The 12,490-nt window shown below is 38.5% G+C and overlaps 1 protein-coding gene across 3 annotated transcripts in view; it reads left to right on the top strand.

Annotated features, from left to right (window-relative positions):
• ATP2C1 (ATPase secretory pathway Ca2+ transporting 1) overlaps positions 1–12,490 on the top strand; it is a 123,807-nt gene that overhangs the window by 49,144 nt on the left and 62,173 nt on the right. For all 3 annotated transcript variants that reach the window (XM_036332631.1, XM_036332632.1, XM_036332633.1), the window contains exons 4-7: positions 197–286; positions 2,335–2,370; positions 4,352–4,413; positions 4,967–5,075. In XM_036332631.1, coding sequence (XP_036188524.1) covers positions 197–286; positions 2,335–2,370; positions 4,352–4,413; positions 4,967–5,075 — 297 coding nt within the window. The remainder of the gene's footprint in view (positions 1–196; positions 287–2,334; positions 2,371–4,351; positions 4,414–4,966; positions 5,076–12,490) is intronic.

Here is a 12,490-nt window from a genome sequence, read left to right as displayed (position 1 = left end):
TGGTAACTTTAAATGTAGTTAAGTGTAAACATTTTTGTTAATTGAAGAGATACAAAGTAAACTAAATGTAGACTCGTAATTTTCTAATCATGTCTCAATAGTTTTTTTTGTGGGTTTTTTTTTCAAGCTTTTGCAGTGACGGACACAACTATCATTTATACAAAACTGTTGAATTGCTGTTTGTTTTTACTTTCAGTTTAAAAATCCCCTTATTATGCTGCTTCTGGCTTCTGCAGTCATCAGTGTTTTAATGCATCAGTTTGATGATGCTGTCAGTATCACTGTGGTAAGAAAAAATATATATATATATATTTTAAACTATCAGTTAATCATGGAGATTAGGATTGGCTTTTATTTTGGAAAATGAATTGAGAAATGCCTTAGTGTTTTCTCAGGTTTGTTTTCATTAGTTTCCAACTTGCTTTTAGTTGCAGTAATCTCAAACAATGTTCAAGGGTTAGTGATTGGCACATGTGAGAATTTAACAATTTGGTAATTTCACAGATACAAAATATTTTATAATAATTTTCCAGTTACATTTTCAATTTATTTTACTTTCCAATTGAGAGTACATTTTGACTAGTTGTGAACTAAAGCTTCATGTTTGTGAAACTAAAAGTATGATTTAACAATGCACATTGTATTTACTATGTAAAATTTTATTCTTTCCAGCTGGGGTATTCTAACTCTCATTGAAAATTTTCTCATCTTTTTTTTTTTCTTGCCTCTTGTTTCACTGTAATATTAAAATTTATAGCAAGTAAAACCATTGAATAAAGCAAGTGTGTTATGCATAAGAACACAGTAGAAATTAATGTAGAGCTGCAATTTTTGAACTCTTGTTTGGAGACTCCCAGGAGTCTCTGCGGCCCTTTCAGTGAGCATATACAACTTTTTTCATAATACTAAAACATCATTTGTCTGTTCACTGTAGATATTTAAGTCAGTGGTACAAAAGCAATGGTGGGTAAAACTGTTAGAACCTTGGCTCAAATCAATATAATGGCACCAAATTGTACTAATAGTCATTGTTCTCTTTTATTATTTCTCTTAGGAATGTTTTTGATAAAACAGTAAAAATTAATTTTATTAAATCTTGACACTTGCATACATATCTTTTTAATATTCTGTGTAATGAAATGGCAAGTATGCATAAAGAACTTCTGTATATTGAAGTATAGTGGTTATCTTGAGGAAGGTGATTATGGTGAGCTGAACTAGCCTTTTACTTGAAAGAATGATTGATAGACAAACTGGTATTAAAATTAGGATAACACATACTTTTTCTGAAAGTAAATAAAATGAGCCTTCCACTTCAAGAAAAACAACTGACAATTTGTTGCCAGTGATATAAATTCAAACTTTCAAGTGATAATTAGAATTTTGCCAAATTTTTACACATTACTGTGTGCTAAATAGCTTCCCAATATTTAAGACTTTATTCCCATGAGATCAGTAGTGAGTTTAGTGAGTGTGGTTTTCTTTAACTATTATGAAATGTGCCAACATTTGAATGAGTTGAATAACCAAGTAAATCAATATTTTGTAAATTACCAGAGCATGATGTGACAGAATTTTTAGTGATAAAAGATCAATTCAAAATGCAAGGTAGATCAGTGGATTTTAATATAACAGATTATGAAAAGTTCATTGATACTGTTTTATATTCTACATTGCACATTACTTTTACATAGCTAACATTTGTCTAATTTTGTTGTAGTAGCAAAGAAGACTATGCACAATAGTCTGGCAAAGCTTTTAAAGTATTCTTCTTTTACCCAACAATATGTGTGAGGCTAGAGTTTCTTTATATACTTTGGCCTAATCAACATAGTTCAATAAATTGAATGCAGAAGCATATGTGAGAGTCCAGCATTCTCTTAAGGCAGGCATTAAAGACAGAAAAATTGAAAAATACCACTTTTCTCACAAAATTTTTTTGAGGAAATATAATTTTCATAAAAAATGTGCTGTGTTAACATGTAATAGGTTAATTTTAGATGAATTAGTAAGTAGAAATTAAAACTAACTGAAAAAGTATTTAATATGACAAATATCTGTAGATATAACCTACATAAATAAGAACTGGTCAGTTTTTAGAACAAAAGAGATCCTGAGATCAGAAAGTTTGAGAAGCTGCCCCTGGGGAGGCGAGCCACTATCAGTTTTTTCCTCATGGGGCAGAGTAAAGTTGTGATTTCTTTCCCAGTTCATTTCAATACTTAGTGTCTGGTATCTTGATTCTGCAAATAGTCAGAAAAATAAAATACAATTAATAGTTATTTTTGAAGTTATAACGTGTGATTTAAAAGGATGTTTCTTTGTTTTGTTTAGGCAATACTTATCGTCGTTACAGTTGCCTTTGTTCAGGTGAGTAGTTAGCCTATTTTGCCCACATGAAATGATATTTTAGTTACTTGCTTAAAAATGAAGGTAGCTTAAGGAAGAATCTGTAGTTATTAGGTCATGGTAATGTTTGTCACAACAATTTGTTATTTATTTATGAGATAATTTCAGAAACAAACAACTCTCTTGGGAAATTTGTGGGACTAACTTGACTGCTTTGATTTAGGTAGTGGCATGAAGAAAATCTAGTTTTTTATTTGATGGTGTTACAGACAACTGAAGCGGATGGAAACAAAAAGCATAGTAATAGATATGTATCCATCAATAAGTTTAAAAATGTTCTTCCATTTTAAAAAGGTTGACCAAGGTTTAAATTTCTTATTTCTGCATAGAAGGGATTTTCTGATCTTGATCAGACTCTCTACTTAGCATAGATATTGAAACAGTAAATAAAACATACGAAAAGGAACTTAAACTTTAAATATATATATATTTATTGATTTCATAGAAGAAGGGAATGGGAGACAGAGATAGAAACATTAACGATCAGAGAGAATCATTGCTTGGCTGCCTCCTGCACACCCCACACTGGGGATCAAGCCCGAAACCCAGGCATGTGCCCTGATGGGTAATTGAACCAAAACCTCCTGGTTCATAGGTCAGTGCTCAAACACTGAGCCATGTCAGTTGGGCTATGAAAAGGAACTTAAAAAAAAAAAAGTGAATAATGTGGAGGCAATTTTAGGATTTTTATTGATAAGTATAGGCATACGTAAAAACATAGGCTTAGTTTTATGTTTATTTAAATAGCTGATACCTTCTGAGAACAATGTTGGCAAGTTTCATTAGCTAAAAATTCTAAAGCATGTTTAATAAGATTATAAGGATTATTTTGATTGAGAGGGAAATGTAATATATCATGATCTTGAAGTTCATGTTGTTTTGAGTCTTAAGTGATTGTGGTTATTTTCACATCTATGATTTATTCCTTGGATATTTACTGTCATCTTATAGTAATATCTAATTTAATAAGTTTATTAGTTTTATAGAAATCCCGTGTAGAAAAACCAGTTGGAATCAGATTATCTGCAGCAAGTTTGTGAGCTCTATCAGTCAACTGTCCAGGGACCTGTTTCTAGGGAATCCTCTTGCCTAGAACAGACAAAAGTTGCCCTAGGGCAGGTGGAACTGCTTAGTCTTACAGAGGTCATTCCAAGCTAGGCATCATTCAAGGCAGCTATCGTTTAGCCATGTGGGCGATATAACCCACTGGATCAATAACTGGAACCCTCTTGCATCTTTAATAGTGCTATAGATATATGTAGTGACTTTCTTCAGAAAGATTCTTACAGTTTTATCACTGTGTATGGAAGACCCTAGTAGCTTGTTGTTTTGGTAAATAGCCCTTATCCTCAAAAAACAAATGAACAAATTGCAATTTTAACATAGTCAATGTGGAATTTTACACAAGGGTAGTGTGTTATTCACTTTAATAAATGCAGTGGCTGAAACCAAGCAGACTTATTCCACAAACCTTTGCAGTTAGCATGGACCTAAATCCCCAAATCAGATGTCGCTTGAGGTTAATTGTATTGACCTCTTTGGTTATTAAACACTAAAAGTAAAATTATCTTAATTATGAGGTTCAATGATCTTAACTTTTAATAACTGACAATTATATACTTTTTGGACATACTATTCAGTTTTCTTCATTTTCTTACAAATAGCTTGACCTTAGGTTTGCACACTAACATTAAAATATAAAATTGGGAATATTTAATAATCAAAATTGTTTGTCACTGAAACATTATTTAATAAGAGACAAGCTTTTATGTGCAGAATATAATTGCAAGTAATGGAAAAGATAAGAATTGGGAAATTTTAAAATAATGATTGAGATCAGTATTTAAGTCTAATATGGAATATGTACTTAGGAAAATACATATTTACATTTCTTTATAAATAAATATTTTAATATTAAGTCCTCTTTCTTTGTTTTAAATAGGAATATCGTTCAGAAAAGTCTCTTGAAGAACTGAGAAAACTTATGCCACCAGAATGCCATTGGTATGATCTTTGTCTCTGATATGGGTTTCTACTCTTAAAAATAGAAATTGAATGTGACTAGTGCAGTGATACATTGTGGTCTCAGACTTGTTTATTATTATTTTTAAACATAGGCTTTTTGACTTGCAAACATACTTTATTTATTTTAAACTTTATTGTTGACACTATTACAGATGTCCTCATTTCCGCCCCCTTTGCCCATGTCCATCCAGCCTCTGTTTTCCACCCCACCACCACAGACTTATTTAAACATAGATAGAAACCATTAATCTGACATGAAAAATGCATGCTCTGTTCAGTATAGCAAGTTGTACTATTAATACTTTCAGGCTTTGATTTTGATATTGTTAAGAGGTGGATATTCAACAGATAATTGTGTGTGTGTGTGTGTGTGTGTGTGTTTACAACTATGTGCTAAGCACTGTTATTGGTGCAGGGCTGCACAAACAGACTCAGATGATTGTTCTGCAGGCAAGCCCACCGGAATCACCTTTTAAAATAAAGTGGCATGGCTTTCCTTTTTAGCCATGGTTGTTTCTGTTTCATGTTACAGTGTGCGTGAAGGAAAATTGGAACATACACTTGCACGAGACTTGGTTCCAGGTGATACAGTTTGCCTTTCTGTTGGGGACAGAGTTCCTGCTGACTTACGCTTGTTTGAGGTGAGTTTGTTGTCTTGATCTGTTTGGGCTGCTCCAAAATTCCACAGACTGGGCTGCTTATTATCAAAAGAAATTTATTTCTCACAGGCTGGATAGTTCAGGTGCTATCAGGTGCTATTAAGGTGCTAGCATGGTCAAATTCTGTTGAGGGCCCTTTTTCTAGGGCATAGCTGTTGCCTTCTCACTGTGCCCTCAAATGGTGGAAGGGAACTCTGGGGGGTCTCTTTTGTAACACTGATCCTATTCATGAGGGTACCACTTCCAAAAGATCTCACTTCCTAATACCATCTTTGAGATTAGGATTTCAACATATGAGTTGGGATGTTGCAGGGAGACACAGATATGTAGACCATAGCATTTGGTGATCTGTTTGTGAGAAATGAATATACTTGGATGTAGGTTAAAGGATAGACATTAGCAGTTTTAAGGATTAACACATAGTTGATTTGAACATTCGATTTTCTAGTTTAAAAAGTGACATGTATAAATGTATTTTTTTCTCATAAAATATATCTATTTTTCCCAGAGTGTTTATTTAGTGAATCAGCAACTCTCTTTTTTTATTTCTTTGTTTGTTTGTTTGTTTTAATCAGCAGATCTTTATGGAACTATGTGCTAGGTGTAGTGGGAGACAAAAAGATGACGTGATAGAATTTTTGTAATCAGTGAGTGTACTACTAGTATTTGTGTACACAAGCCACTCACCATAAAGTAAGATAGAACTTGTTGAGTAAGAGAAGTACTAAGAATGCAGGATGAAAATTTAGAGAAGGAAGTGGTTACTTCTGATTTGAGCGAAATCAGAGAATACTCAGACAACTTGGCTTTAGTGGTAATAATTGAAAGGTAGTACTGGACAGAGATGGAGAAGACAATGAAGCAACAGTGTTTAGATCACTGTTATGTGTTCCAGTGTGTAATATGGGGTTACAGTACTAGATACGAAGCTCCACTTCTAACCCTAGCTGGTTTTGCTCAGTGGATAGAGCTTCGGCCTGTGGACTGAAGCATCCTGGGTTCGATTCTGGTCAAGGGCACATACCTTGGTTACAGGCTCCATCCCTGGCCCTAGCCCCAAACGGGACTCCTGTGGGAAGCAACCAATTGATGTGTCTCACATTGATGTTTTTTTTTCTCTCTCTCTCTGTCTCTCCCCCTCCCTTCCACTCTCTCTAAAATCAATGGAAAAATATCCTCTGGTGTGGATTAATAAAAAACAAAAAACAAAAAAAAGCTCCACTATAGATTGTATTGGTTAGGAATTATCTTTGAAAGATCATAGGCAGCTGGCAAATTATATTACCCTTAATCTGGCCATAGCATGTAGAATAGATTGAAGGGATGGAAAATGTGGTTAGGCAGCTAGTTTAAAAGGCCCTCACAGCCCATTAACATGCCAATATCATCTACTATTGGAACTAACATGCTATTTGTTAACACCTACACAGCTGTCAGTCTTTGATTCTTACTATGTCCTAAAATATGAGTGTTCTTATACAGAGGTTATGGAAAGCCTGAAGAATAGGCTTTTAAAAGTATAATAACAAACTTCCTTTAATTTTGAAATAAAGACCTTTGTTACAAATACTTAAAATTTACTGTTAGATGTCAGATTGCTTTAATTGATTAATGGAAATAATTGATAATACAGTAAGTATTGGGAATGTTATTAATTTTACTTTCATTTTTCTCCCCTTGATAGCTCTTCTTGTTCTATCTTTTTACTCCCTTTTTTTCTCCTTCTTAATATTAAGTTTGTGATAAGACCTTGGATTGTTCTTACTTAGAGATTTGGTAGGCTTGTCACTTAATATAAACAGTCTTCCTTTCCCTAATTTAAATTCATGAAGTTTATGTCATTTATTTTGGAGTGCTTCTCTTCCAGTTCAGAAGCAGACCTTCTTGGGGTGTTTCTCATTATTTGAACAATTTAAACAATATAATGACATAGAAACTTCAAAGCACTATTTAGGGTTTTCATTTAAGTAAGAATTAATTGATCTGCGAGCTCATTGTCTCCAGGTTTATGTGCAAATGTAAGTTCAGAGAGAGGGAATTTTTGACCCTTTAAAGGTTGATGCTAAAAATATTAGAAAGATATGTTTGGTGAAGTAATGTATTGGTAATTATTATTTTCCCTATTAGTTAACTTTTCAGACATTTCATCAGCACATGTTTTACTTGGCAGTGCTATAGTTATGTGGATTTTCTGGTTTTACATAGTATATAGCTGAACATCTTTGATTCCCTCTACCACTTTTCTGCCCTATTTGTTTTACCTACTACCTGAGTACCACAAGCAGGCTTTTGCAACTACTTTCCAAGTAGATTAAGATAACTTTCCTAAAAGATTTAAGGAAATCTCTTGCTGCTTCTAGATTTAAATGTACTGACTTCAGACATTATAAGGCTGATAAAGTTGATTTCTCTTCTGTACACAGAAGTCTGTGCAATGAAATTGGCTTATTAGAGTGTTGTTTGCTGAATTTTTTTAAAAAAATAATTCTTTATTGTTGAAAGTATTACATATGTCTCCTTTTTTCCCCCTGCTGAATTTGACTTTGGTGATCTTTGGATGATATTTGGAAGGCTAGGTGGTCATTTGATGTTTCTCATGAAATAAACTCTACTAGAATTTAAAGGAAACAGAGAACTCCTCAGTTAGCCTTGGAATAGCATTAATTTCTCACAGAGTATATATAGTTCTCTTCTTGTGGACCTGACCCAAGGCCAGGGTTGCCACTTTAGCATTGTCATGTTGCAACTCTAGAGTTCCTGTCATAAATTTCAGTGTTTCAGATTTTGACTATAAATCTTGCCTGGGCCTTCAGTAAGTAGCATCTTGTCATCATGTTCATTGACTTGACTACTGTACAACTTTTATCTGATATTCTCTTTTCATAGGCTGTGTCTTAAGTCTGCTCAGGCTGCTGTAATAAAACACCATACACTGGATGGCTTTAACAGACATTTATTTCTTACTGTTCTGGGATTGGGAAGTCCACAGTCAGGGTCTGACAATTCAGTTTCTGTTGAGGGCTCTCTTGGCTTGCAGCCTTTTTGCTGTGTCTTCATATGACAGAGAGAGTGATCTCTCTTCTTATAAAGCCACTAAACCCATTATGAGGGCCTTACCCACATGATCTCATCTAACCCTAGTTACTTCCCCATTAGAGATTAGAGCTTTAATGTGAATTTTAGGGGGACACAATTTATTTCATAGCAGGCTGAGACTTCTAAAAAATTACTATGCAGCTCATATTTAAGAGCACTGTTACACATTCTTCTTGCTGCATACACTTTTCTTTAGTTTATTGATTTTTAGAAAGAAGAAGGGAGAAGGAGAGAGGGAGAGAACCACTGATGTGAGAGCACGCCTGCATGCCACCCCACTGGGGATTGAGCCCCCAACCCCAGGCATATGCCCTTGCCCAGGAATTGAACTGGCAAACTTTTGTTTGCTCAACCAACTGAGCCCCACCAGCCAGGGGTATAGACACTTTTCAAAAGAAGATTAATATTAGTAACACTAGAGGCCCGGTGCACAAAAATTTGTGCACTTGGCAGGGGGGCGGGGGGGATCCCTCAGCCCGGACTGTGCCCTCTTGCAGTCTGGGACCCCTCGGGGGATGTCCACCTGCTGGCTTAGGTGGCTGGAAGCAGGTATCTGGGATTTATTTCTCTTCTATAATTGAAACTTTGTAGCCTTGAGTGGAGCTCAGGGCCGGCAGGGCAGGCAGGGAGCTTGGCTTCTTCCATTGCTGGGGGCAATGCTCCAGCTCCATAGCTGCCGCCATCTTAGTTGGGTTAATTTGCATGTTTGCTTCTGATTGGTTGGTGGGCGTGGCTTGTGGGTGTAGCAGAGGTATGGTCAATTTGCATGTTTCTCTTTTATTAGATAGGATGAGGAATTCTGGTTTTTTGTTGTTGTTTTTTTGTTTTGTTTTTTTTGCCAGAGTCAGTTTTTCATAGCCAAAGAGTGAACTCTTGTGTGTTGGTGGAAGTGCTCTTATTAGCTTAGGAGCCTTAGAGCCAGGAGAGTAAAACTTAGAGGAATTGAGAAAAGGCATTCCTGGCCCATTAATTGGTGATAGCAAATAGATTAGTCAGACAATGACTTTAGATGAGGCAGTATTATAGACAATGTATACCTATATTACAGTACATTTTGCCTTTTTGGAAACAGCATATTTTCCATATTGTTCCAGGCAAAGTCTATATCAATATTTGAACTAAGAATTCTTCTTTTAAAAATATATTTTGTTATTTTACAGAGAGGAAAGGAGAGGGATAGAGAGTTAGAAGCATCGATGAGAGAGAAACATCTATCAGCTGCCTCCTGCACACCTCCTACTGGGGATGTGCCCGCAACCAAGGGACATGCCCTTGACTGGAATCGAACCTGGGACCTTTCAGTCCGCAGGCTGATGCTCTATTCACTGAGCCAAACCGGCTAGGGCTGAACTAAGAATTCTTTTGAAGAGGAAACACTATAAGAGTTAATGGAAAAGATGGTTTCTTTTGTCTGTTGAAATATTTTACCTCTCTTAGCTGTAAATTTCTAAGCTCAAACATTGAAATGTAGCAAGCTTTTCTTTCACTTGGAATTCTGAATGATTAATTCCATTGACACTTCTTTTGTGGCTCATATCATTCTTTGAAACTATCTTTAATATCTAGTCACTGGGTACAACTGCCTTCTTAAGAAAGAAAACCAACATAATTTTTATATGATTATCCAAATGTATCAAACTTCTTTTACCTCGAATGTGGCTGAGAGCTATATATAGAGTGGAGCAAATGTAGGTTTATAGTTGTGAGCACACGAAAACAGCTTACTGTTGTATTACTATTTATTAATTACTGTATTATTTTCCTCATAAACAACTGTAAACCTACTTTGTCCCACCCTGTATTAGCCATTTTTATGACACTAAATTATTAGACCATTTAAATATGGGCAGAAAGATTATTAACTAGTAGTAAATTCTTCTGGGGCCAGCTCAGAAGTCTAAATTTAGAAAAGCCAGTTAGCATTAGATAGTGAGCCTTCTTACCTCATGAATCTATCTACTATGTAGGATAGTTTGGCTCTCAGTGAGTCCTTTTCAGTGTCTTTAGGGTTGTTCCTGCTTCATAGTTCCCAGGGCAAGTAAAAACCAAAGATAATGAGTTGAATGAGCACAGATCTACGTTGGCTACCTACCAACTGCAGGACTGAAACTGCACTTAGTTAGATATTATGTCCTTTTCTGTCAGGCTCACATTCTTGCACACACTTATTAAGAACCACTAGCAAGAAGTTTTCTCTCTGTTGGGTAACTCCATTAGTGGAGCTGTGTCATAGCATTTTGTAACATCAGAATTACAAAATACATTTTCCATTCACTCATTGAAAAACTTGATATTCTGGCAAACTTAGATTCTGATTTGGTTTGCTATATTTTTCAAAAAGGAGTCTTCAAACATTGGTAGTCTATAAGCCTGTTACGATGTTTTAAATTTACTTATACTGGTAATGAAGCTAATTAGGCAAAATGTAATCCTTGTTTTCAGAAAATCAGTCTGTGTTATGAATTTATTTTAGCCATTCAGTAAATAGAACTTTAGAATTAGGAAGTGAAAAAGAAAAAGACACAGTTTGTGCCCTTTCTACTAGGAGACACCAACTTGCAAACAACTGTTATTTAAAGTATAAAATGTGTTTGTTTATGAAATGAACTAGAGGTGCGGTGTACGGATTCGTGCACCGGTGGGGTCCTTCGGCCTGGCCTGCGGGGATCAGGCCTAAACCAGGTCTCCGACATTGCGAGGGGGCGGTTCTCGGGTGACACACCCTGGAATTGGGCTCCCTCCTCTCTGGTTCTGGGTGTGTCACCAAGAGCCACAGCTGCCAAGTCACCGCAGCTCGGCAGCTCCTGCATTGAGCATCTGCATTCTGGTGGTCACTGCATGTCATAGCTACTGGTTGGACAGTTGGATGGTCGTTGAGGCTTTTATATATATACTAGAGGCCCGGTGCACAAAAATTTGTGCACACTTGGGGGTGGGGGGGTCCCTCAGCCCAGCCTGTGCCCTCTCGCAGTCTGGGACCCCTCGGGAGATAACGACCTGCTGGCTTAGGCCTGCTCCCGGGTGGCAGAGGGCAGGCCCAATCCCTAGGTGCAGCCCCTGGTCGGGCTCAGGGTAGGGCCGATTGGGGAGTTGGGGCGCCGCCCCCTGTCATGCACAGAGCAGGGAGATTGGGAGGTTGTGATGCCACCCTCAGTCACGCTCAGGGTAGGGCCGATTGGGGGGTTGGGGCACCGTACCCTGTCACACTCAAGGCAGGGTCGATGGGGAGGTTGCGGCGCCACCCCCTGTCACACACAGAGCAGGGCCGATTAGGGGGGTTGGGACTCTGTACCCTGTCACGCACAGAGCAGGGCCAATCAGGGGGTGGGGTACCGCCCTCTATCACCCACAGAGCAGGGCCGATCAGGGGGTTGGGGCACCGCCACTCTCACACTCAGGGCAGGGCTGATGGGGAGGTTATGGTGCTACCCTGTCACACACAGGGCAGGGCCCGTGGGGGGGAGGGGGGTTGGGGAGCTCTCCCCTATCAGGCACAGAGCAGGGCTGATCAGGGGATTGGGGCACCTTCCCCTGTCACGAACAGAGCAGGGCGGATAGGGAGGTTGTGGCCCCGCCCCCTGTCACACACAGAGCCGCAGGGCGACCAGGGAGTTTGGGCACTGCCCCCTGTCACGCTGATCCCGGTGCCGGGAGGCCTCATGGCTCTGCTGATCCCGGTGCTGGGAGGCATATTACCCTTTTACTATATAGGGTAGAGGTCTGGTGCATGGGTGGGGCTGGCTGGTTTGCCCTGAAGGGTGTCCCGGATCAGGGTGGGGGTCCTCACTGGGGTGCCTGGCCAGCCTGGGTGAGGGGATGATGGCTGTTTGCCGCTGGTCACACACCCTTCAGGGTAGGGGTCCCCACTGGGGTGCCTGGCCAGACTGGGTAAGGGGCTGAGGGCTGTTTTCAGGCTGGGGGTGACTGAAGCTCCCAACCGCTCCTTTTTTTCTTTTTTTTTTTATTCTGGGCCAGCTTTACCTTGAGGCTTGGCTCCAGCTCTTAGGCCGCCTCCGCTGCTGAAAGTAGGTTTCTGGCCTTTGCATACAATGTTGCGAATCTGCTGGCTGAAGTCCGGCGGTATTTGTTACAATGTTTCTTAAACTGCAGGCGGGGTTTCCTCCGTCACTGAGGCAAGCAAGCCTCATGTTAGTTTCAAGCTGCCTGGCTGTCGGCCGCCATCTTGGCTGACAGTTAATTTGCATATCTCGTTGATTAGCCAATGAAAAGGGTAGCGGTCGTATGCCAATTACCATGTTTCTCTTTTATTAGTGTAGGTAGACTAGAGGCCCGGTGCACGA

This window comes from Myotis myotis, unplaced genomic scaffold, assembly GCF_014108235.1.
Source record: "Myotis myotis isolate mMyoMyo1 unplaced genomic scaffold, mMyoMyo1.p scaffold_m19_p_13, whole genome shotgun sequence".
NCBI classification, from domain to species: domain Eukaryota; kingdom Metazoa; phylum Chordata; class Mammalia; order Chiroptera; family Vespertilionidae; genus Myotis; species Myotis myotis.
Note: the sequence above shows the minus strand (reverse complement) of the source record. Positions and strands in the feature narration are given on the sequence as shown.